Source organism: Lissotriton vulgaris, chromosome 7 (genome assembly GCF_964263255.1).
Source record: "Lissotriton vulgaris chromosome 7, aLisVul1.2, whole genome shotgun sequence".
NCBI classification, from domain to species: domain Eukaryota; kingdom Metazoa; phylum Chordata; class Amphibia; order Caudata; family Salamandridae; genus Lissotriton; species Lissotriton vulgaris.
In genome coordinates this window covers 481,758,071-481,779,542 of record NC_141695.1, presented here as the reverse complement: position 1 = coordinate 481,779,542, position 21,472 = coordinate 481,758,071, and the positions used below count along the sequence as shown (strand labels likewise).

Below are 21,472 nucleotides of genomic sequence, written 5' to 3'. Positions count from 1 at the left end.
TGTGGTAGCAGAGAACTGAACATAATTAGATATCCTAAGGTACAGGATAAAGCACTGTAAACAATATATTTTTAATTAGTGCAAAAAAATTCTGGACCAGCCATGCTTTGACAGCTATAAAACCTATCCCTGCAGATTAACTGAAAAAATCCGCAGCCAGCATGAAAAGCCGTGTATTATTTTAATGTCACACCCCAGAAACATCTCCTCAATAAACACGACTTTTCAAACCCAAATAGACAAGCCTGGGGTAGAAAAACAAACAGCTTGCAGAGATTAAGGCACCTTTTGTGCTTTTGCATGAGCATTTCTTCTCGCAGACTAAATTAAGCGCGTCTGTGCGTTTCATAGGAAGGAACATTTAGCACTGAATGGAAAAAATGTTCTATCACACAAGAAATCCGTGCAGCTGTGCGGAACTTGGTCCAGATGGTAAAAGACTAGAAAGCAGCCGAGTGACAGACAGTAGGCCTTTTCCATTGCGGAGGTCAAGGCCGCAGCCTCGAGGGGTAGCCCTGGGCTTTGCACCGTCCAAGATGGGCGCCCACACCACCAAACATTCTACGTTGACTATTGCAGATGCGGCGACTGTGCACAGTAATATCTCATAGGGTGCTACGGCCATAGAGGCCAGGCCGCGACTGGCTCGCGGACGACTGCGTGTTGAAGCCCTTCTAGGAACCATTGACCAGAGAGACTGCGCGGGTCAAATGGCGCGTGAAAAACAAGGCGCACCCATAGACACTGAAAACACACAACACCAGCTGTCACGGCAGACTGAAACACCCCTCTAACGCACGCTGGTTAATAAAACGAGGCACAACACCGAGGAATATTGACCAGATCACTAATAAGATTGGAGCGCCAATTGATTTTGAACCAAATCAATAGGAGATTAACACAATATTTGTAAAGCAGTGGAATGTGGTGGGGACGTGGCGCAAACATGCGGGTGATCTTTTCAATACCTCTGAGCAGTCGATCGAACAAGGGCCTTACAGTATGGCGCGTGCCTCCGGGCGCACAGACCCTGTCAGATACCTCCAGTGTCACAGGGAGACCCTGAAGCTGCGACAAGCTTTGTATGCGAAGGAATACTGGGCGCATCTTTCCATTTCTGAAAACAATGATCAATTAAAAAAATAAAAAATAAAAATAAACAGGACGGACGGAGGAGAGGGGAGGGGGGAGGAGAAATGCGACACGGCGGGAAGGGGAGGGGGCGGAGCGGGGGTGTGGGAGGAGTGCGGGAGGAGTGCGGGAACAGACGGGAGGGGAGGAGAGTAGGAGGAGGAGTAGGGGAGGCACGGCCTAGCGGCCGTGCAATCAAGAAGTGAGGGGGCGGGAGAGTAGGCAAGGCAGGCGGCTGGGGCCATGTGCACGCGCTTTTAAGCTCAATGCGCATGCGCATTGAGCTTAAAAGTCACGGGCACTGCAAAGAATCGCCACGATTCCTTGCAAGTTGGATAAAGAGTAGATGAGCCCCCATAGTCTCGCTTGCTCGATGCGCATGCGCATCGACAGGCGAGACCTAAAAGGCCCTTCCCGATCCTACTACCCTCTCCAACCTACGCCGGATTTCCTTGTTACCCATTCTATTCAAGCTGACTGAAAAGTTTGTCAACAGTCAACTGACTAACTTTTTGGAGAAGAATAACGTTCTCCATCCCAATCAGTCAGGATTTCGGTCAGAACACTCTACCGAATCAGCCCTATTATACACCGCAGAAACATTAAGGGCAGCAATGGATCAAGGAAAGAAGGCCGTCCTTATCCTACTTGACCAGTCGGCAGCCTTCGATACCGTCTCCCATAACATCTTAGTGGACCTGTTGGCTGCCGCAGGGGTAGGAGGACAGGTGTTGGCCTGGTGTAGGAACTTCCTTACCGACAGACGCCAAATAACAGTGCTAGGCCCATATCAATCTGAGGCTAAAAACGTCAGCTCGGGGGTGCCACAGGGCTCTAGTTTGAGCCCTGTTCTTTTCAACCTATATATGGCACCACTGATGAATCTGATTGCGTCATTCAGGATCAGTTCTATTTCATACGCTGACAACACCCAACTGATTTTGGTGTTGGATAGGGAGCGGCAAGGTGCCGAGGAAGACCTTAAGGACTGCCTTGCAGCAACCTTTAAATGGATGACCAACAACCATTTAAAGTGCAACGCCGGAAAAACCGAAATTCTACCTATAGGGAATCACAATCCTTTCTCCCCCACAGCATGCTGGCCATCGGATGCTGAAGTGCCCCCCAATACAATTGCATCTGCCCGCAATCTGGGCATTAAATTTGACAACCACTTATCCTTTAAACCCCAGGCTGTAGCAGTAGCAGGCATGTGCTTTCAAATTATAAAAGCACTTAGGAAGTTCTGTGATCTTGTCCCACTATCGGCGAGGAAAACAGTCGCAGTGGCCTTAATAAGTTCTAGGCTGGACTATTGTAATGGACTATACGTCGGAGCTAATAAAACCGTTCTCCACAAATTACAGATGGTCCAAAATGCGGCAGCCCGCCTTGTACTGCGTCTGCCCCGTAAGTCATCAGCCTCAGCAGCCTTAAACACTCTCCATTGGCTGCCAATAGGGAAAAGAATTTTGTTCAAACTTCTCTTAATCACCTTTAGGGCATTCCACCAACGTGGCCCAACCTATTTACGAAACGGGTTTAAAAGATACTATCCAGCGCGTTGTCTGAGATCTGCAAGCCAGAACTTACTTGCTCCACCTCATTTCAAGCTGGCCACAAAGGGTGACAAATCCCTCTTTGTACTGGGAACTAAAGCCTGGAACAAACTTCCTCCATCCTTGCGGTCTTTTTCCCAAGAAGCCCCTTTTAGGAAGGCATTGAAAACTTGGATTTTCTCTTTGCCTGACGCCATGTGCAGGACCTTAGTGTAATGTGTGTGCAGAAATCAGGACATCCTTTCCCCTTTCCAACTCCTCCATCTGAGTTGTGTGAGCGCCAAGATACTCCTTGGAGTGGAAGTTGCGCAGTAGAAAGGTCCCTTACATTGCATTACATTACCATACATCTCAGGACACCGTTTTTTCAGCAGTCACTTGTTCTACCTCATACCAGCATTTTACTTTTAGATCAGACTGTATTACAACCCTACGAATTTGAAATTTTATTCTCCTAGTGTTAACCACCAACATAGCACCATGCTAATACCTCACACTAACTCATACCAACATGGCACCTAACTTTAGTGATGGTTGGAATCCACATAGTTATGATCTACAGATGACAAGCACACACATTTTATCTGCTTCTCACCATCACGAGTTACTTGTTGTCACAAAGATAGCTTAGCGAGAAATACGACAGACGAGATCGTCATTATTCACACTAACCCATTGTAAGATGGCACCCATACTTTTTAACCTTTGTTTTGGAATAGGTCACATGACCGCCAGTCCGTTTTCAGTATCTTAGAAAGATGCCCGATAAGAATGGCGTCTCATGCTAACTAAACATCAGCGAAACTCGGCACACACTGCTAAGACGTGAAAATATTTATGGGAAGGTAAGATCCCAGGACCTGACGTCACTTATTTACAGCACCCTCATTTCCTCTCAGCCTTAAGCAGAGACACTGGTACGGCACAAATCGCTTAGCCATGCGCTTTACGAAGCTTTATTGATAAGTCACGCTTTAACGGGGGATTACACAGTGGCTGTAGTGTGTAGTTATAGATATGTCATAAGTAGAAAGTTTTTGGTTTTGGTTGTAACAGTGGCACCATTTTACAGATCCTAACAAAAAAAGTTTATCCTCTTGAGCTCGATCCTTGAAAGTTTTTGGGTGATCCATCAAGTGGGGCTGAGAACCAGGTACAAAACACATTTTTCACATGGAGATTCCCACAGAAAAATTACACACTGATACAGAGAAACTGGATCATCAGAATAGCACCACATTTGTTGGCAGTGAGATCTTTACTCTTAAAGTGTGCTTTTTGTGAATCTGTTCAGCAGTTTTTGAGAAATTAACGTTAAAAATAGGGATATCTTGATGGTTGGCCTACTGGAGTCCTGTGGGACTCTAGTGGGACAAAAGATTTTTTATAAAGAGTGTTCTTTCCTGGCATCTACGTTTGAACTACCGCACCAGGAAGGTCTAGCAGAAATGAGCAATCTACTTGGATGGCTGCAACATCAAGAGAAATGTTGCGACTGCCACTACAGGACATGGGGACTCAGTCTCTCTGTCCTGAAGTTATACAGCAAATAATGTATAAGGGCTAAGGTTATTGTACACAGTTTATCTGACCCAATGGCTCTTGTGAGTGGGTCACAGTGGAATAAACCCCCCCCGACCCCAGGATGCGGCTAACCCTACACCTGTGGGGCTTGGGTGCACTGTCTTGCTGCTGATCAGACAATGCCGCCAAGCCGCTACTGGTGCCATGCACTGTCTTCGTAGGGGCTTGTCCGCCAACAGGGGCTGGGCATAGGTGTTGGCCACACGCCCTGCATTAACTCTCTAATGCACTCAGCCAAAAGCTATGCTTAGATATAGGATTGAGTCAATATGATAAAAAAAAACAGAACTTCAATGTAAAAAAGTAAAGGTTATATTATGGTATGGTAATAAGACCTAACTTTAGGTTAAAAATGAAAACCTTAAAAATTCCGGATAAAAAAACGGTTACGTTCCATTATAGTTAGGTGAAAATGCTAATTATAATGCCATGTTTTAAACTGAAAAAATATAGAAATTCACTAGTTGTAGTTCTCTGAACTAACATTAACTTGTGTCCACGCCATTCATTGCTTCTGAGCTCACAGATTGCATTGCTCATAGCATGTTCAATGACATCATTAATGACATCAGTGATATATATGTGATTGAAGGATTTAGCTGTGAATCAATACATCTACAGATGCTCTTAAATGTTTTCTGCTACCAATAAGAGTGACTAATTAATTGTATTTTCTTTTAATTGAGATTTTCAATTTTCTATTTTTTAGGTTACTATGTCTTTAAATTGGATGGTGCGGATGACATCTGACTTAGAAACCAACATTGTGGCTGTTGAGAGAGTAAAGGAATACTCTGAGACGGAGACAGAGGTTGGTTATTGATGTGAATGTGTTACTCTAGATTTATTAGTAATGTAACACTATACATGCCTTACATTCAGAAAGTGTTTTGAACATTCAAATGAGGTAAATTTAATCAAAAGAAAACACATTGTTTATCTTAGTCGACAAGCAAGGGTTATGTTTATCATCTATTAAAAAAATGTTGACTGCTGTTTTGTTAGTAGACTGTTGTCGGCAATGGAGAAAGTTGGAGGAAATCTGGCCCTTAAAATATGTAAATACATGTTTGTACCATGTGTGGCTGTAGATACACATGCTTTGCATACTTCTGCCATCTAGTTTTGGACTCAGACATTACAGGTTGCTTTTTTTATTAAAACGTGTTAAATTACCATATGTGGTGTTACTCCACCCTTCGTCCACAATGCAAATGGCACTGACTCCACCTTAGATTGTTTTTTTTTTATCAACAGGTTTTTATTCTGCAGGGGCTTAGAGAGGAACACATTTCTCATAGGCCTAACTGCTCCACTCTTTGAGGCCAATGACTCGGATAACAATCACTACTCACAGTTCTCCAGACACGAAAACCAGACTACTGCTAACAAATATTTTGCCTCAGCTCTCAGAAAGCCAACACCCTAGTACCCGACTTGGTCGAAGATTTTTTAGCCTCTGCGGAAATCCCCAGGATGAATACAGCCAGGAAAGGGGTGATGGAACCCACACCCTTCCAATGTGCAACATAAAACATCCATGGACTGACCAGCATGGGGTTTGCATCTGTTGGCTTTCTCCGATCACAACCATACCCCTTACGAGAAAGAAGTTGGGCATGTTCATAAATGAAGCAGCAATCAGCCTATATGATGCTGAACATCTTTGAGGAGCAAAACCTACTTGGCATCAAAGAGAAATAGGTGGGTCTCTTTAGCATTCCAGTGGCTCAAGCAACACCCAGGAGCCCCTGTCAGTGAGTGCTTCCTAGAAGGAAGAGAAAATGGGGTACCCTCCATGTTGACACTAGCAAAGCCCCTCACTAAGAAGACACAGAGGGCCTAGGTACCACCTGCTCACTTAAACATTCTTATGCTGAGGAAGAGCATCAAACCTCAAGCGTGGCAGAAAGAAGCCTTCAGCCCCCAGCCCACCACTGACTTATAGGACGTGTGCATCCATGGCTGGATGACGTGCTGTTCTAGAAAAACAGAAGGCAATAATTCCTAGTACACATTGAGGCAGCTCTATCCCTGATCCACAGCCTAGTGGTCACCTAAAACACAAAGATACCCCAACTCCAACTCCAACCAGTTCAGCCTTTCCTGGGTTTGATACAAAACACGGTCATCCCAAGCAGCAGAGGAGCTGCTGCCTCTCTTTCAGTTCACTCATTTGCTCCCTGTAAGACCTTTAATGAAGCTCTGGGATATAATGGCATCATGCATAGCAATGATACTGTACAACTGATTTCAAATGGACCCGCTACGGAAGTGCCTCACAATGTTCAAAATCAGGGGGTCACATATAAGATCTACAAAATCTATCTTCTAGTGAGACACCTACCAGTAGTCTACAACAACTTTGCAGACCTGCTAAGTAGGAAGCAACAATAATCCACAAGTGAGAACTCCACCCATAAGTTCTCTATAGGTACTTTCAGGAAAGGGGAACCCAGTTTTCACCCTCTTCACTACTCCACAAAGCACAAAATGCACAGGCTTCACCTCCAGATACCAAAACCAATAGTTCATGGGCAAAGAACTATGAATGAACTGGTGAGGGACATTTGCCTACGTTTTTACATCTCTACCCTTCATCCCTAATGTGGTGAGAAAAATGAGGTAGATGTTCATGACCCTCATCATGGTGTCCCAACATAACATGGGCCGGATTGCCCTGGTAGCCAATACTCCTAGATATTTCCGCCAGTACCCATGAGACAATAGTGATCACACCGAGCCTTCTCACACAATAACATAGCCAGATCAGGCACCCAGTTCCCATGCAGCTCAACCTAGTGATCTGACACGTGGGGCTCTAGAATTTGGCTAAGTGGCTAAATACACCTCCTTGAAGAGTGTATGGCCATATTGCATGAGGCACTACTTATACACATTATGCAGCCAAGTGGAAGAGATTTTTCTGCTACTGCACCTCCAAGTAACTGGACCCTTTCAAAGTCAAGATTCAAGCAATCATCTGTTACTTCTTACACCTTCAGAAGGACATGCATGCATACAGTTCTTTAGCTCTACACATAGATCATGGTAGCGGTGTGGAAACCAGGCTACCAGGGGGGTATTCACCACTACTAGCATTTAATTTGTTTGTGTCCTAGTTTATTGGGCGTGAGGAAGAAATACCTGAAAAATGCATTTAATTAAAATAATTTTAATGATATTGTTTTTGTGCAACAATTGCTAATCTATTGGGAAATTAACAACATTTTTAGATTATCGTTATTGTTGTCTTAAGGATGTGTGAGTGAAATGTCGATTTTGTGGTATATTTGTAGATATGCTTGTGATTTTAAGATACTTATAATTGTGATGAATATTTTAATATATTTTTTATACAATAAAGACACTCATTTATTCGAGTAATGATAACTATTAGTAGAAGGCAAATAGGTAATAATTTTTTGGTGTCTGCTATGTACATGGCTAATAATGTTAAAAGCATTATTACAAGTCACTCCTACCTTACTTCCACCATGTTTTGTTTGGGTATAACCATTGGGTATCATTTATCAGCTTGTGCAATGCTGTGAACAGATTTAGTATGTGATAAGTTATCATTCTTGTCAATTGCTAACATTATTTCTGGGTACAGCAGGAGGCTGCTAACTATGGGCCTCATAAGAATGGCAGTCGGCCTTATGTCCGACTGCCATTCATTCAGAAATTAGACCAACCAACTACAAGTCTGAGGTCCCGCCAGCTGAATCAGGATGCTACCACCACCACAGCGATCACAATGCATAGCACACGCCGCAGTGAGGTTAGGGCATATGTAGGGGGCACCATATGTTCCCCTCAAGACCCACAGCTGAGGCCCAGGGATGAAGGGCCCCCAATGTCCCGTTCCGCCAGCCTTTTCATGGTGGGTTTACCGACATGAATGGGCCGGCAAAAAGGAACATTGTAATACCTACGGCCTGGCAGGCACCTTCATCATTGTAGGTATTACTGCTCCTTGAGCCTGTCGGATCCGTGGCGGTCGGTTTTTCTGACTGCCAAAGAACTGCTCGCCATCATAATGAGGCGGGCAGTAACACAGTCACAGATGGCAGTCGGACTACCACCGACGGGTTGATGGTGGCGGTCCCACCGCCATCATAATGAGGCCCTATGTCCCTGAAACAGATAACCTTGTTGTTGCATTGACACACAAAGTACAAATATGCTGTAGAAACATTTTACACAAATAATTTAAAAATTGGCATTTCAAAATGTCTGAAGATTCCAACTGTTCTTCAAATCACCCACATCTACAGTTTAATACGTACAATTGCTGTAAATCAATGATAATAGCAAACTAACTTTACCATGACCTGGCATGACCTGGTATTATCGTGTGCTGGTTTGACATTATCTTTTCTTTTAGGCCCCCTGGTCAATTGAAGAGAAGCAGCCTCCACCAGAGTGGCCCAACACAGGGGAGGTTGAATTTAATAACTACTCTGTAAGATATCGACAAGGCCTGGATCTGGTGCTCAGAGGTATAAGACTAAAAGTTAAAGGTGGAGAAAAGGTAATGAAAACCAAGCTGGTAATGCATCTCTAACTGTATTTAAAGCAGTATTTTTAAATGTGCGAAATGTGTTAACGTATAACATTATTATTTTAATTGTAATACATCTGTTTTTTTTAAAAGGAAAATACTAAAATATCAGTTGGGACGTTTTAGAATGTTGGCTGCTCAAACAAATAGATAACAATCTGAGTTGTTCAGATGAGCATGGGAAAGTGTATAGCCAGCTTGATTAGCTAGCGTTCTTAACACTAAAAACCAATATATACATAGATTTAGTTTGCAATATTTGTAATAAACATCCACAGTGGAAATCTGTTAGGGATTGCTTAGAGGTTGCATTTGGCACTGCCACAACACCCTGTGCATTTGCAATAATTTCCTGTGTGACTCTGTGTGCACAAGCTTGTAGTACGGGAGGACTCACTAGCCAATGGGGCTATGGATCCCCTGGGCGATCCCACCCACCTTTTGAATAATTCCTGGGAACTGTGGCATCTAACTGTTCTAGAATAACCAATCTTCTCCATAGCCCACCTCAGAGGTGCTGTTACATGTGGAATTATACTCCCCTTCAGGCTAACTACTTACTTAATTTCAATACTACCATATCTTACATCTGGAAGGAACTCTGGTAAACAACGTTTACCACTAAACTTTTGCCCCGCAGGGAATCACAACACAGTCATTACAACAACCACGTTGTGCTTCCGCATACCATTACTCCGCAAGTCGGAACAACGACTTGCGGAGGGGGAGGGGGATGGGGCGGGGGTGTTGGATTTAAAATCCAACACCTTCCCTAGTGTCCGCACAGCCTGGAGTTGTAATAAAAATTATACTATTCCAACATCCAGCGCCCCCCCTCCGCAAGTCCTTGTTCAGACTTGCGGAGTAATGGTATGCGGAATCACAACGTTGTGATTCCCTGCGGGGAAAAAGACTGCGGGATAAAGACATAGATTGGTGCTGTTACACATGGAATTACACTCCCCTTCAGGCTAACTACTTACTTAATTTCAATACTACCATATCTTACATCAGGAAGGAACTCCTAGCATTAAACAATCAAAGGACAAATAGTGACTGCAGTACAAACCTATTTCCTGCTTAAGGGAGGGAGTTCCCCTGGATCTCCTTTGCCTTTACGCCGTTTGTCAGTGCAGTCCCCTCCAGATCGGTTCTCAGACAGATTTCAGAACACTTAACAGACAGCCAGGAAATACAGTGCATTTTAATAAATGCACGCTCTTTAATCAAACATGCCTAGTAAATGGCAGAGCTGATCGATTCACATAATCCTGACAATGTATTTATTACAGAAACTTGGGCCACAAACTCCTACCCTTCAGACCTCATTATAGCCACATCCCCTGGCTACTTACTTCACAGACCAGATCGTCCGTGATAAATTTAGAGACAATTTCACAACTATTCTGTATAATGACTGTGAAGCTCTGTCCTTTAAACTCAGACTTACAAATAACTTTCACCTTTCAAGGCTACTTAATCTACCGTTCCACTGGCTCTAAAGCCGGTTTCCTAAATCCGATTAGTTCTCTTCTTGAAGTAGACATCTGTAATCACGATGTCACGGTCTTCGGGGATTTCAACTTTCACCTAGAACAAACAGGAGACAAATACACAGTTTCATTAATTGAAGCTATGGATGCCTGTGATGTCAAACTCCTCAGCTCGGATCCTACTCATCGTGGGGGCCATGCCTTGGATGCGCTGTTTTCTAACAATAAAGATTTCTCCAATATTGAATTCCCCCCTCTGATCTGGTCTGATCACTCAGCCGTTTTCTTTAAAATCAATGGCCCTGCTTCCCATTTAGCCCCCAATAAGAGACTTAAATCTTGCCATCACAGATATTTGGCAAAAGTAGACCACGCTTAACTTGAGCAACTTCTTGTTAGTTCTAGTCCCTCTATGAATGACAACCTCAAACTTGCTGCACAGACGTACTCCTCCTGGCTCAATTCTGCTGTCTCCAAACTTGCCTTAGTGAATAGAGGTCACCCTAGCAGAAATCGACCTTTCGCCACATGGTTCACAGATGCTCTCAGAATAGAAAATCAAGGTTGACGACGCCAAGAGAGAAAACGGAGAGCCAAATATGCTATACTTGGGAGAGAAATTTACAAACACTCTTTAACCAAATACAAAGCACTGTTAGTCACAGAAAAAGGTGCATTCTTCTCCTTGCAAATTGAGTCCTCCAAAAACTCAGCTAGAGAACTCTATCAAGTTATTAATAAGTTTAAAAAACAACCTGAAAAAAAGAGACTGTTTTAATCAGTCATTTTGCGATGTCATTGCTTTACACCTTAGGGACAAAAGTAACTCAATATTTTACTTATTTACTCCCCCATGATGATTCTTTGTTAGGCACCTATCAAGACAAATCTGACTTAGCTTCTGACACAGATTTGTCTTGCAAATGCTTTCAGTGTTTTTCACCTGTATCCTCAACATTTGTAAAAGACCTTATCTCAACCACCAAGTGAGGCTCTCCAGAAGACCCATGTCCACCTTCCATTATAAAGCTAGTCCCTGACATCATTCCTACCCATCTCTCAGCCATGTTTGATAACATGTTTAGAACTGGTTTGTTTCCTTTGCAATGAAAACTAGCCTCCATCCTACCTTTACTAAAAAAAAGCCAACTTAGTTCCCGAGGACCCAGCCAATTACCGACCCATATCCAGGATCCCTTTTCCAGCGAAAATTGTATCGTAGGTAAGGAACATGCAACTGAATCAGTTCATCAAGGATTCCAACAATTTGGATCCCATTCAGTTCGGATTCAGATATGAACATAGTACAGAGACCACTCTGATTAAGGCAACCGATGAGCTCGAATTCATTTTAGGCAGTGGGAATCAGCAGCCCACATCCTGCTGGACTTATCCACGGCGTTTGACACGGTGGATCATTTCACCTTGGTAAACCGTCTGGAAGCAAAGGGCCTACAAAATCTTGCCCTGAAACTACTTTCATCCTTCCTGTCAAACAGGGAAAACACAATCAATTTAGACACCTTCTCTTCAAACCCATTTTACTTGCCATGCGGGGTCCCTCAGAGATCCTTACTCAGCCTTACCCTTTTTAACTTATACGTCACAGACCTAGCCCCCTGGTTGAATAATTTGGGTTTTTCCTTACCTCATATGCGGACAATACGCAAATTGTATTATCAGCCTCACAGGAAGCCAACGACTCCTGTATACATGACTGCATGAAAGGCATCAATGGTTGGATGAACAGACACCATCTTAAGCTTAATGCTGGAAAGACCGAGGTGATTTTACTCTGCAACCTTTGGTCTGCCCAGTGTTGGCCTAGGGAGATGAGCCCCCTTCGTGCACCCACCATGAAAGCCAAGAGTTTGGGTGTCATGATTGATGACCACTTACTCTTGGGAAACCAAATTAACGCATACAACACCCTAAGAAGTCTTTAAAAAATCTTAATACTGCTGGCTATGTCAGTCAGGAAGTCAGTCATTTCCACTCTTGTTTTATCTAAAATGTATTATTGTAATAGCCTCTATATCAGCCTTAAAGCTCAATATCTAAATAGGTTGCAGTTCCTTCATAGTTCACAGTCAGGCTCCTTTTGGACGTACCTAGGAATCTTTCAGTTTCCTCTGCTCTGAAGGATCTCCATTGGCTGAGAGTAAAAAACAGGATCATATTTAACGCCCTTTGCCTGAATTATAAGGCTCTCCAAATTCAGGACCCTGTTTTCACAAAAAGCCCTCTCTTGGTATACCCCCTCAAGAAATGTAAGATCAGCAGGCTCTTTTCAGAGCAAACTCTATCCGATTCAAAGATCTACATGGGGTGGCAGCAGCTTCGTGGTTAGAGCTGCAACAGCCTGGAATCTTCTCCCACTCTATCTCAGATCAGCCCCCTCCCTGTCTCAATGTAGGAGTCAATTGAAAACCTGGCTTTTTAATCAATGATTTCACCTCCACCCCTCTCGCTGCTTCTGCTCCAACGCCAAGACACTCTTGAGTATTTGCTGCGTCTTATAAATAATTTTAACATAACATAATTAAAGGGCAGCCAGTCTGCTTGACTTACAAATCGAAGAGGACAGGTGTGGGCTCAGTGACCTCTGCTCTTGAAGGGGCAACTAGCTTTTGAAACTTATTTTGCCCACAGGCCACCTTCCCAGCCATCCTGCTTCAGGAGAGGATAACTCCTCACAGCATTTATGGAGGATCCTGCAGGACTAAAAATTGCCTTTCTGCAACACTGATCAGCCGAGAAATGAGCTGCGACGCACCCCTGTATTATCGAGTGCCAAGATGGCATCCGGAGGGCTTTGAAACCGATCCCGGAGGACAGTCGCCGTAACACTGCTCGTCTTCGTTCGAGCTCTTGGTGGTGGACTCTCTGCCTTCCTCCCGAGGCATAGATCTGCCGACCGACCCCATGGGAGGAAGACTGCCTAAGACTGCCTAAACGAGGAGTTTTCCGGTCTGAAACATCGGTACGGTGCGGATGCGGCATGTGGGGGAGGGGACTACGGGCTGAACCAGCGGCTGTCTCGCTGCCAAATCCCTTTGCGGAGATTGGGACCTCAACAGAGAATTAGCAGACACTGGCGCCCACAATGCACCATTTAATCTGCACGATGACCGCCCTTCCACTCGTGCTGCTCCCTCGCGAATAAATTAATGACTTTCCCCGCTAGTGAAGATGCCAAGATAGCACCCAGGGAGCTTACTGTGGGATCGCTCCCGGGACCGAGAATGATGCTTTCTGATTTTGCTGACCTCCGTTTCTGTCCTTCTGAGAAGGCCTCTGAGGTAATGCTTTCCCATTACTCTGTCACTCTGTGTTGGTGTATCTCTCTACTTAGAACTTGCTGCCTTAGCAATCTAGAATGTATGAAGAATCTACCTGAGTTGCCTAGCACAGGATGTCAGTTGCTGCTGGTTGTCTTGTGGATAGGACGTTATAAATACCTCTACTTAAAATAAAGAAGATCTGTTTATCTATCTACTGCATCATTGTACTTCTTCATAGCCCCCTACCTTCGGCCCACATGCCAATTTACCGACCATCCCCTCTAGGGTAATCGCCGCGCATTATTGTACTCACTTGCCCTCATTACCCCTGAGTTTTGGTTGCGGCTGGAGGGGGAGTGATTCACTCTTCCCCTTTTAAAACAAGGAACACAGGCCCTGTCCTCTTGCTGCACCACTGCATAGATTACACCCCCTTTGCATTTCGAGTTATTGAGAATATTGGGGACCGAATGATTTTATAAATCATGGACATAATCCCCTTGCCTGACCTCTAGATTGCCGCCTCTGTGGTTCGCTCTATGATGCTGATCAACTCATGGACAATATAACTGGCCTTCGACCTTGATCTTGATCACAGTCCTCACCTGACCTTGATCCTGCTCACCCTTCTGGACTTTCACTCTGGGATCTGTCCCTTGACTGTGGAGACTTAGCTATTTGACTGATGCCCGGTGGAGTTACCTGATAGCTAAAGAGGAGATGAGCTGTGGACTCCCCCTCGGCCGTCACATACCCAGCCCGACTTTGGGCAGACTTTCCTTAGTCTCTCCGTCATACCCCCCTCCCACTCCTTCACCCTTCCCCCTTCTTCCTCTAGGCTCTTTTCTTCTCGTCTTCTTTAATGTTCTTCCATGGAGACTTAGCTATTTGGCTGATGCCCGGTGGAGGGTATACAACTGTTACAACAAAGTTTTTACCACGCACTACCATTACAACGCAGGCATTACCAAGCATACCATTACAACGCATTGCGCTGGGGGGCGCTCTAGGATAGGGAATAAGTATAATTTTATATCCAACACCTTCCCTAGTGTCCACGGGGACTGGAGTTGGAATATAAAATTATACTTACCACTATCCAGCACCTCTAAGCGCTATGCGTTGTAACGGTATGCGTTGTAAATACCGCGTTGTAATGGTATGCGTGGTAAAAGTATGCGTTGTAACGTCATACATCCCCGGTGGAGCTACCTGATAGCTATCGAGGATATGGGCTATGGAATTCCCCCTTGGCCCTTACCTACCCATCCGGACCTTGGACAGACTTTCCGATGTATCTCCCCCTACTCCTTTTCCCTTCCCCCTTACCTTTCTTCACTCCTTGAACCTCGTCCTCTATGCTGCTCAAATGTTTTTACTGGTATATTATGTAACTTGTAACTGATATAATTTTGCAACTTTGTTGAACCTTATTTAAAGCGCTCTGATACCTTCGGGTCTAGCCAGCACTATATAAAACTCATTAAATAAATGAAAATAAAATAAATGAAGATCACTCCTTTGTTCTCAGTTCCTGAGAACATTTGACACCTAATTACAGGGCAGGTCTTGCAGCTGTAAGCCGTAGGTCAAACTTTAAAAGGCTACCAATAGCCTTTTAGGCACCTTAAAAAAGTAAGGCTCCTACAGCTACTTTTCTAAAATAGTTATGTTAAATCCGACTTTGGCAATAAGTTGGATTTAATGTACCTATCAATTTGACACCTTAAAATACACGTGTGGCTAATTCTATTGGAAAGTTATACTTTATTAGAATTAAACTTGTCTTGCGGCTAAATACTATTGGGAGGAGCGGTTAGAAGTGGAATGCTCAGAAGGCAACTGGAAGGAAATCATAGAGTATCACGATTGCTCGCTCAGAGAAGCGTGCTTAAAATATGCTTATTTTAAAATCTGCAGAATTGGTATTGGTATTGGTCTCCTTTCAAATTGTACAAATCTTGTCTAGCTGAGGTGCTCTAGTGCAGCACATGATTTGTACCACATACTTTGGTCATGCCTTGCATTCGATTTAAATTGATGTTATATATAGGAAGCGCTACGTTCAATTAGTTTTATTACTTTTGAGGATTCAGACGAAAAGGCTCTGTTACATCACTTTGTTGATTTGGATAATACAGCTTCCCATTGACGTAGATGGATATCAACCTCTCTTATGGTGGCCAAGATCTGTATTTTAAGGCATTGACATATTGCACTGGTACCCACGCATCAAGAGTGGATAGCTAAGCTTTTTAGGTCTCGCAGACGTAGGCCTGGAGCGCGCATGCGCTCCTCGCTCTGCCAGAAATATTGTGGTAGAGTGGATTTTTAGAAAAGGACTCAAAGCCACTCCCATGTTTCTTATTGGGTAGCATCATCATTTATGTTAAACGCTGCCTTGTGATTGAGACTTAGGGTTTTTTGTCACCGCCCTGTCTCCTTTTGGCTCAGACCATCCGGATTGGATTGTTTACTGGCGGAAATTACAGGGTGGCTTTATCAGATGGCTGAGCACTATTTTCTTTCACTCGGCTTCCGCAAAGGCAGCGGAGTGTTTATTTTTGCATCATGCTTTCAATTAGAGTGATAGCGCAATGCAACTATATATAAACAAGCATCTGCCTTTGCCTCATGCGGTGCCCGCTTGACGAACACCGCGCTCTGTGTTTATTTTTATTTTTCACTTTAATTTGGAGCGCGGTGCCCACTTTAGGGACACTGTGCTCAGTTTGTTCATAGAAAGACCTAAGGCTTTTCAATAATCTGAATGGTGTGGGCGGCCGGAAGTTCAAGCTTATTGCTGTTAACAGCCAGCAGCACGCTATTTCATCACTGGCGTTAAGTGGAAGCTTCCTGTTCAGGCTTTTAGTATAGGCTGTCAGTGCCCGGCTCCTATGGTGTTTGGCTGTGTCTGCTGCTCCCTTTCTCTGGTTTGACCTGTTCTGCTATCACATTTCCAGGCCCCGTTGTTTTCTCCCACCATCGTCTGCCTTGTACCTGGTTCACTGCTTCCCTTCACCAAGAAACTGGTAGCGCCCCAGTCATCCATCAAGGCCATGGCGGGGGTGTGGGCTCCCCTGCCCTGATTGTGTTGAGCTGCTCAGTGCTATGTCTGGGCCACTCCCTGGAGTGGTACACGGCGCTCATAAACACGGCCTACATGGACTCGGTCAGTAACCTAATGGTGCTGGGGAGCATGGAGAGCAGCCGCTACGGGAACAGCTCACCCAAGGAAAGTGTGCTGAGTCTGGCGGGGGTCCAGAGGTCCATGCTGACCACCGAGGCACCCCCCTGTGCTGCAAACATGGAGTAGTATATGTCTGGGGTCACCTCCTGGCGTCATCCCCCCGGCTAAGGAGTGGAGGGCGTGGCCGGTTCGTGGATCGCGCTGGTGGCTTGATCAGGTGCACTTTTAAAGAAAAGGTCTTCAACGCCACCTGCAGGAACACCGCTGCTGTGGTGATTTGCAATGAGCCCAAGGCCGGCAACGCCACTGTGTCAATATCTCACATAGGTAAGAGTCTTCAGTTGTCCCCCTTATACACACGTAACCCCCACACGCAAACCCCTTGCCCTACCCATGACCCACATCTCTAAGCGCCACTCATCACCCTGTTTGACATGTGTAAAAGACTCACTACAGACACTGGAAAGACATCTCGCCAACTAGGAATACTGCCTCCCCCCACCACCTCCACAGCCCTAGGTACCACCCTATTCTTTAGCTTAAAGAGGCTCCCAACCAACATAAAAAATGTACCTCGCAAACTAGGCTGGCACCATAGTCTGCCTCCATACCACCTCCACAAACGCCCTCCTGATACCACTGTGTTGTACCTCTCTGTAAAAGGCTTCCTCAAAACATAGATAACTCAATAACAAGAAGTGGCCATCCCTAAAATCCTGTCTCCAGACCACCTCCACACACAGCACCTAGTATCACTGTGTTCTACCTCTGTAAGAGACTCCCTCCCACCAGGAACTTAAACATGGCTCCTACGAACAGTGTCTTAAGCATTACACATTCTATCAAGATAACCTCAACACACAACCCTCCCCCACAATTCCTTCCCCACAGCTGGCTACTGACTTACCCCTTCAACACACCGTCTCCTTAGAGAAGCCACCCCACATTCCTGATGTCTGTCTCAGCTGAGTAGGCACGCGCACAACCCGTCACACAAAGCTACCCAAAATGACCCACACAATCTGCAGGCCATCTCCCCCAACTACCGCCCCTGTCAACACTGCTTATTGCTACGTCAAGGCTAAACATGTCCTCACTGCACCTCCCAGGGCGCTCTCTACACAATAGAAGGTAGCCACTATGGCTTTGCTGGGGAACATACCATTAGCAGGACAGCGTTTCTGGTCAACACCACACACCTTCACAAAGTATTGGTTTGTAGCTATATTAGCCCGTCAACAGGCTATGGATGACCAGAAAGTGTTAAGAACACTGTTCCAATCATTTGCATCATCTGACTACTGGCCTCTGCTTGTGAGGAAGTTGCTTTACAGTCAGTGCAGGGCACACATATTACGAATGGAAAATGGTACTTACTGTGTAATGTAGTGCTGCAGTGACAAATCTCATCCCCTGAAGCTGGTAATGATTGTAAGTTTTTAAAACCTTAACATAGTGTAACAATTTACAATTCACACTGCACAACAGAGTAGTCCTACTCTTCACTTTAATTCACCTTCCATCCCATGTGTGAAATACAAAAAAAGCTGCAATTGCAATGCAATAGGTTGGTATTTAAGTAAGTTTGAGCTATTGGCATTGTAAATGACAATGCCTACAACCGGTCACACAAAGATACCCAAAATGACCCACACAATCTGCAGGCCATCTCCCCCAACTGGATGTATGACGGTACAACGCATACCGTCACAACGCATCCCTTTACCACGCATCCCTTACAATGCAAGTCGTTACCAGGACTTGCGTTGGGGGTGCGGATTTCGAATAGTATAATTTACTATTCTAACACCAGTCCCCGTGGACCCTAGGGAAGGTGTTGGGATAGTAGATTTACTATTTGTAATCCTTTAGCGCCCTCCAGCGCAAGTCGTGGTAACGACTTGCATTGTAAGGGATGCGTGGTAAAGGTACCGCGTTGTAAAAACTTCGTGATAAACGATGTTTACCCCCCCCAACTACCACCCCTGTCAACACTGCTTATTGCCTTAGAGCAAAAAGCTTTAACATTAACTCAAGGTCTCTTTGTGTTTTTTTATTTCCTATTGCAGACACATTTGTGTTGTTACCAATCTCACACCAGAAGGCAGTTAGGACTCAAAGATCCATGTGTTGGTGGAAAAAAACAAGGAGTTAATAAATACAGTTTTAAAAAAATATATATACTTCATACAAACATGCTCACAGAAATAGGAAGAAAGGTCAAAATGCAAATAATACATTGTAATATTTATTCGCTTATCTGCCTCGCACAAGCTTGGTGGCAGACGAGCAATTTTTTTCTTAAGGGTTACACCCAGAAAAGGTTTCATTTAAATTTTAATTCTGCGTGTTTCAAAGTTGGTTCTTGGGCGACCTTATGTTAATGGTAAAAGAACAAAGAAACCTTTAGCTTGTAAGAGCCATCTCCACCTGATCACAATGGAATCACTGCTGACTGACCTGCCTTAGCCCTCCAGGAAGTAGAGGAGGGCTAGCCAACAAATTAACACGGCAAGTTGAGCCAAGGGTCTGGCTTTGCTCTTAAAGTCCCCACCCGGAACCTCAGATCTGCTGGAGCGATGCTGTTTCAGCTCCCTCGCGTACGCAGGACTAGGATGGGAGGTAGCTCCGTTCGCTTTCTTGCAAGTAAGCGCTGGAACAATCTCCCTCTTGACCTGCGCATGGAGCCCTCAGAAACAAGATTCAGGCTAAAACTAAAAACCTACCTTTTTCCAAGGCAATAATTGTTTCCTGTAGCCTGGACCCAGACAGGCCCTAGACCTCGGTCTCTTCAGGGTGCTGTAGCATTTCTAAGCGCGGGGACACACTGTCTTTAGTGTAACCAGGCGCTCTAAAAGTGGTTTTATTAATATTATTATTATTATTATTATTGAAGTCGTGCACGAGCTGAGCCATGAGAATGTTTTCCCTGTGAATCATACAACAAACATCACTTGCAATATGATAAAGTTGCTTCAGTATAAAAAAAAGTTTATTTCTTTAACATGTAGAAGCTATGACATTAGCACATCACGTTACAGCACTGCACTGAGACGTGCCTATGAACACGCATTTGCAATGCAATAGGTCTCGCATTTACGCGAGTTTGAGCTTTTGGCATTATAAATGGCATTGCCTTTTATTTATCTTTAGAAAAACGAAAAAAAGGCATTGTCATTTACAATGTCATTGCTCAAACTAGCGTAAATGCGAGAACTATTGCATTGCAAATGCTTGTTAGATTAGCTATGTATGAATGCCAAATTTAAAGGATTCAAGATCAAGTACATGTTTTTGATGAGGGCTGGGGTCCTTTTTTAAGGCTTTGTGATCATTTACTGTTTTCCTTTTGCTGTGACAACTACTTTTTTCTCATTATTAAAATAGGATGGTGTTTGGAGTGCTTTTATTTTAGGTTTATTGTTTGGGATGATGTGATTGGGACGACTTGTGGTGCTATGTTTGTTTAAGAAGAATACATTTTATGTAGGGGAGGGTTACCCTAGGTATTGCTTTAACTGTGTTGGTTAAACTTGATGACTCTTCTGTTCTTTATTTATTTATTTATTTATTCTCTTCTTTTCTCTCTCTTTTCTTCCTTTTTTTAATCATATTTTACTTATTGGGATCTTATTTATCATAGTATTTATGAAGTAAATTGTGAGGTACGTTGTTTATCTTGTTTTTGTGTATTATAAAAATTACAATTAAAAAAAAGAATTAATAAAAGCCACGAAAGTAATCTAATGGGGCTACCAGCTTTCCAATAGGAAAAATCAACTCTGGAAATATTTCAGTATAAGGGCACGTAGAACACAGTTTATACATGGTCTGTCATTTAGAACCCTGCACCTCAATGTGGGCCTGTCAAAGGGATGAATCTGACTGGTTGAATTCGACAGTGCTTCAGCTGCCATGTTTTCATTAGCCACTGCAGTGGTGCATACTTAAGTGCACCAGCTTCCACTAGCGACACTTTAACCCTGAGTATATTTACGGTGGATTTACAGGTAAGTTAAGCTTCCCAATTAGGATTTCCAATTGGGATTTCTTTTTACTGGTTGCACAAATAGTTTTGCAGTCCACTAAAGGCACTTTAACTTACAGGTGCTAGGCACGTTGAATACCTTTTACTATATGTAAACTAGTCTTGCCCATCAGGGATTAGCCATTAGCCAATTTCGACCCACTGGTGCACACTTTTAAGGGTCAGAGCAGATACACTGGGCACTGGACATCAGCATCCCAGTGTGCAGAGGCATTACACCAGTCATCAAAAAGTGCGAGAGAGCCTGAAAAAGCCCCATCCTCCCACAGGTAACAGCAGCCATCTGATACTTATTATGTGATAGCAATCTTTAAATAAGGTACGGTAGCCTTGTGGAAACTTAGCAGATTACTCTTATTTGTGTCAGTGTGCACTAGCAATGTATGGGCTCCCCTTCTCATTCTGAATAGAGAGAGATCACAGCCTATACCTGACATGTTGTGTGCCGATTTAGATACCGTATATAGATTTCTCGAATCAGCACTTATATAGGTACAATTCACATTGCCCATATTTAGGCATAGAAATCCAGCCCTTATTTAGGCATTGCTCATGCTACCCAAATACAGGCATGGTCAACTACATCCGTTCATCTTCGTCACAATGAGTTCTTGGA

At 44.0% G+C, this 21,472-nt stretch overlaps 1 protein-coding gene across 1 annotated transcript in view; it reads left to right on the top strand.

Annotated features, from left to right (window-relative positions):
* ABCC3 (ATP binding cassette subfamily C member 3) overlaps window positions 1-21,472 on the top strand; it is a 624,389-nt gene that overhangs the window by 572,120 nt on the left and 30,797 nt on the right. Inside the window, exons 26-27 of the mRNA XM_086930544.1 lie at window positions 4,984-5,085; window positions 8,665-8,811. Of these exons, the coding sequence (XP_086786670.1) occupies window positions 4,984-5,085; window positions 8,665-8,811 (249 nt within the window). The remainder of the gene's footprint in view (window positions 1-4,983; window positions 5,086-8,664; window positions 8,812-21,472) is intronic.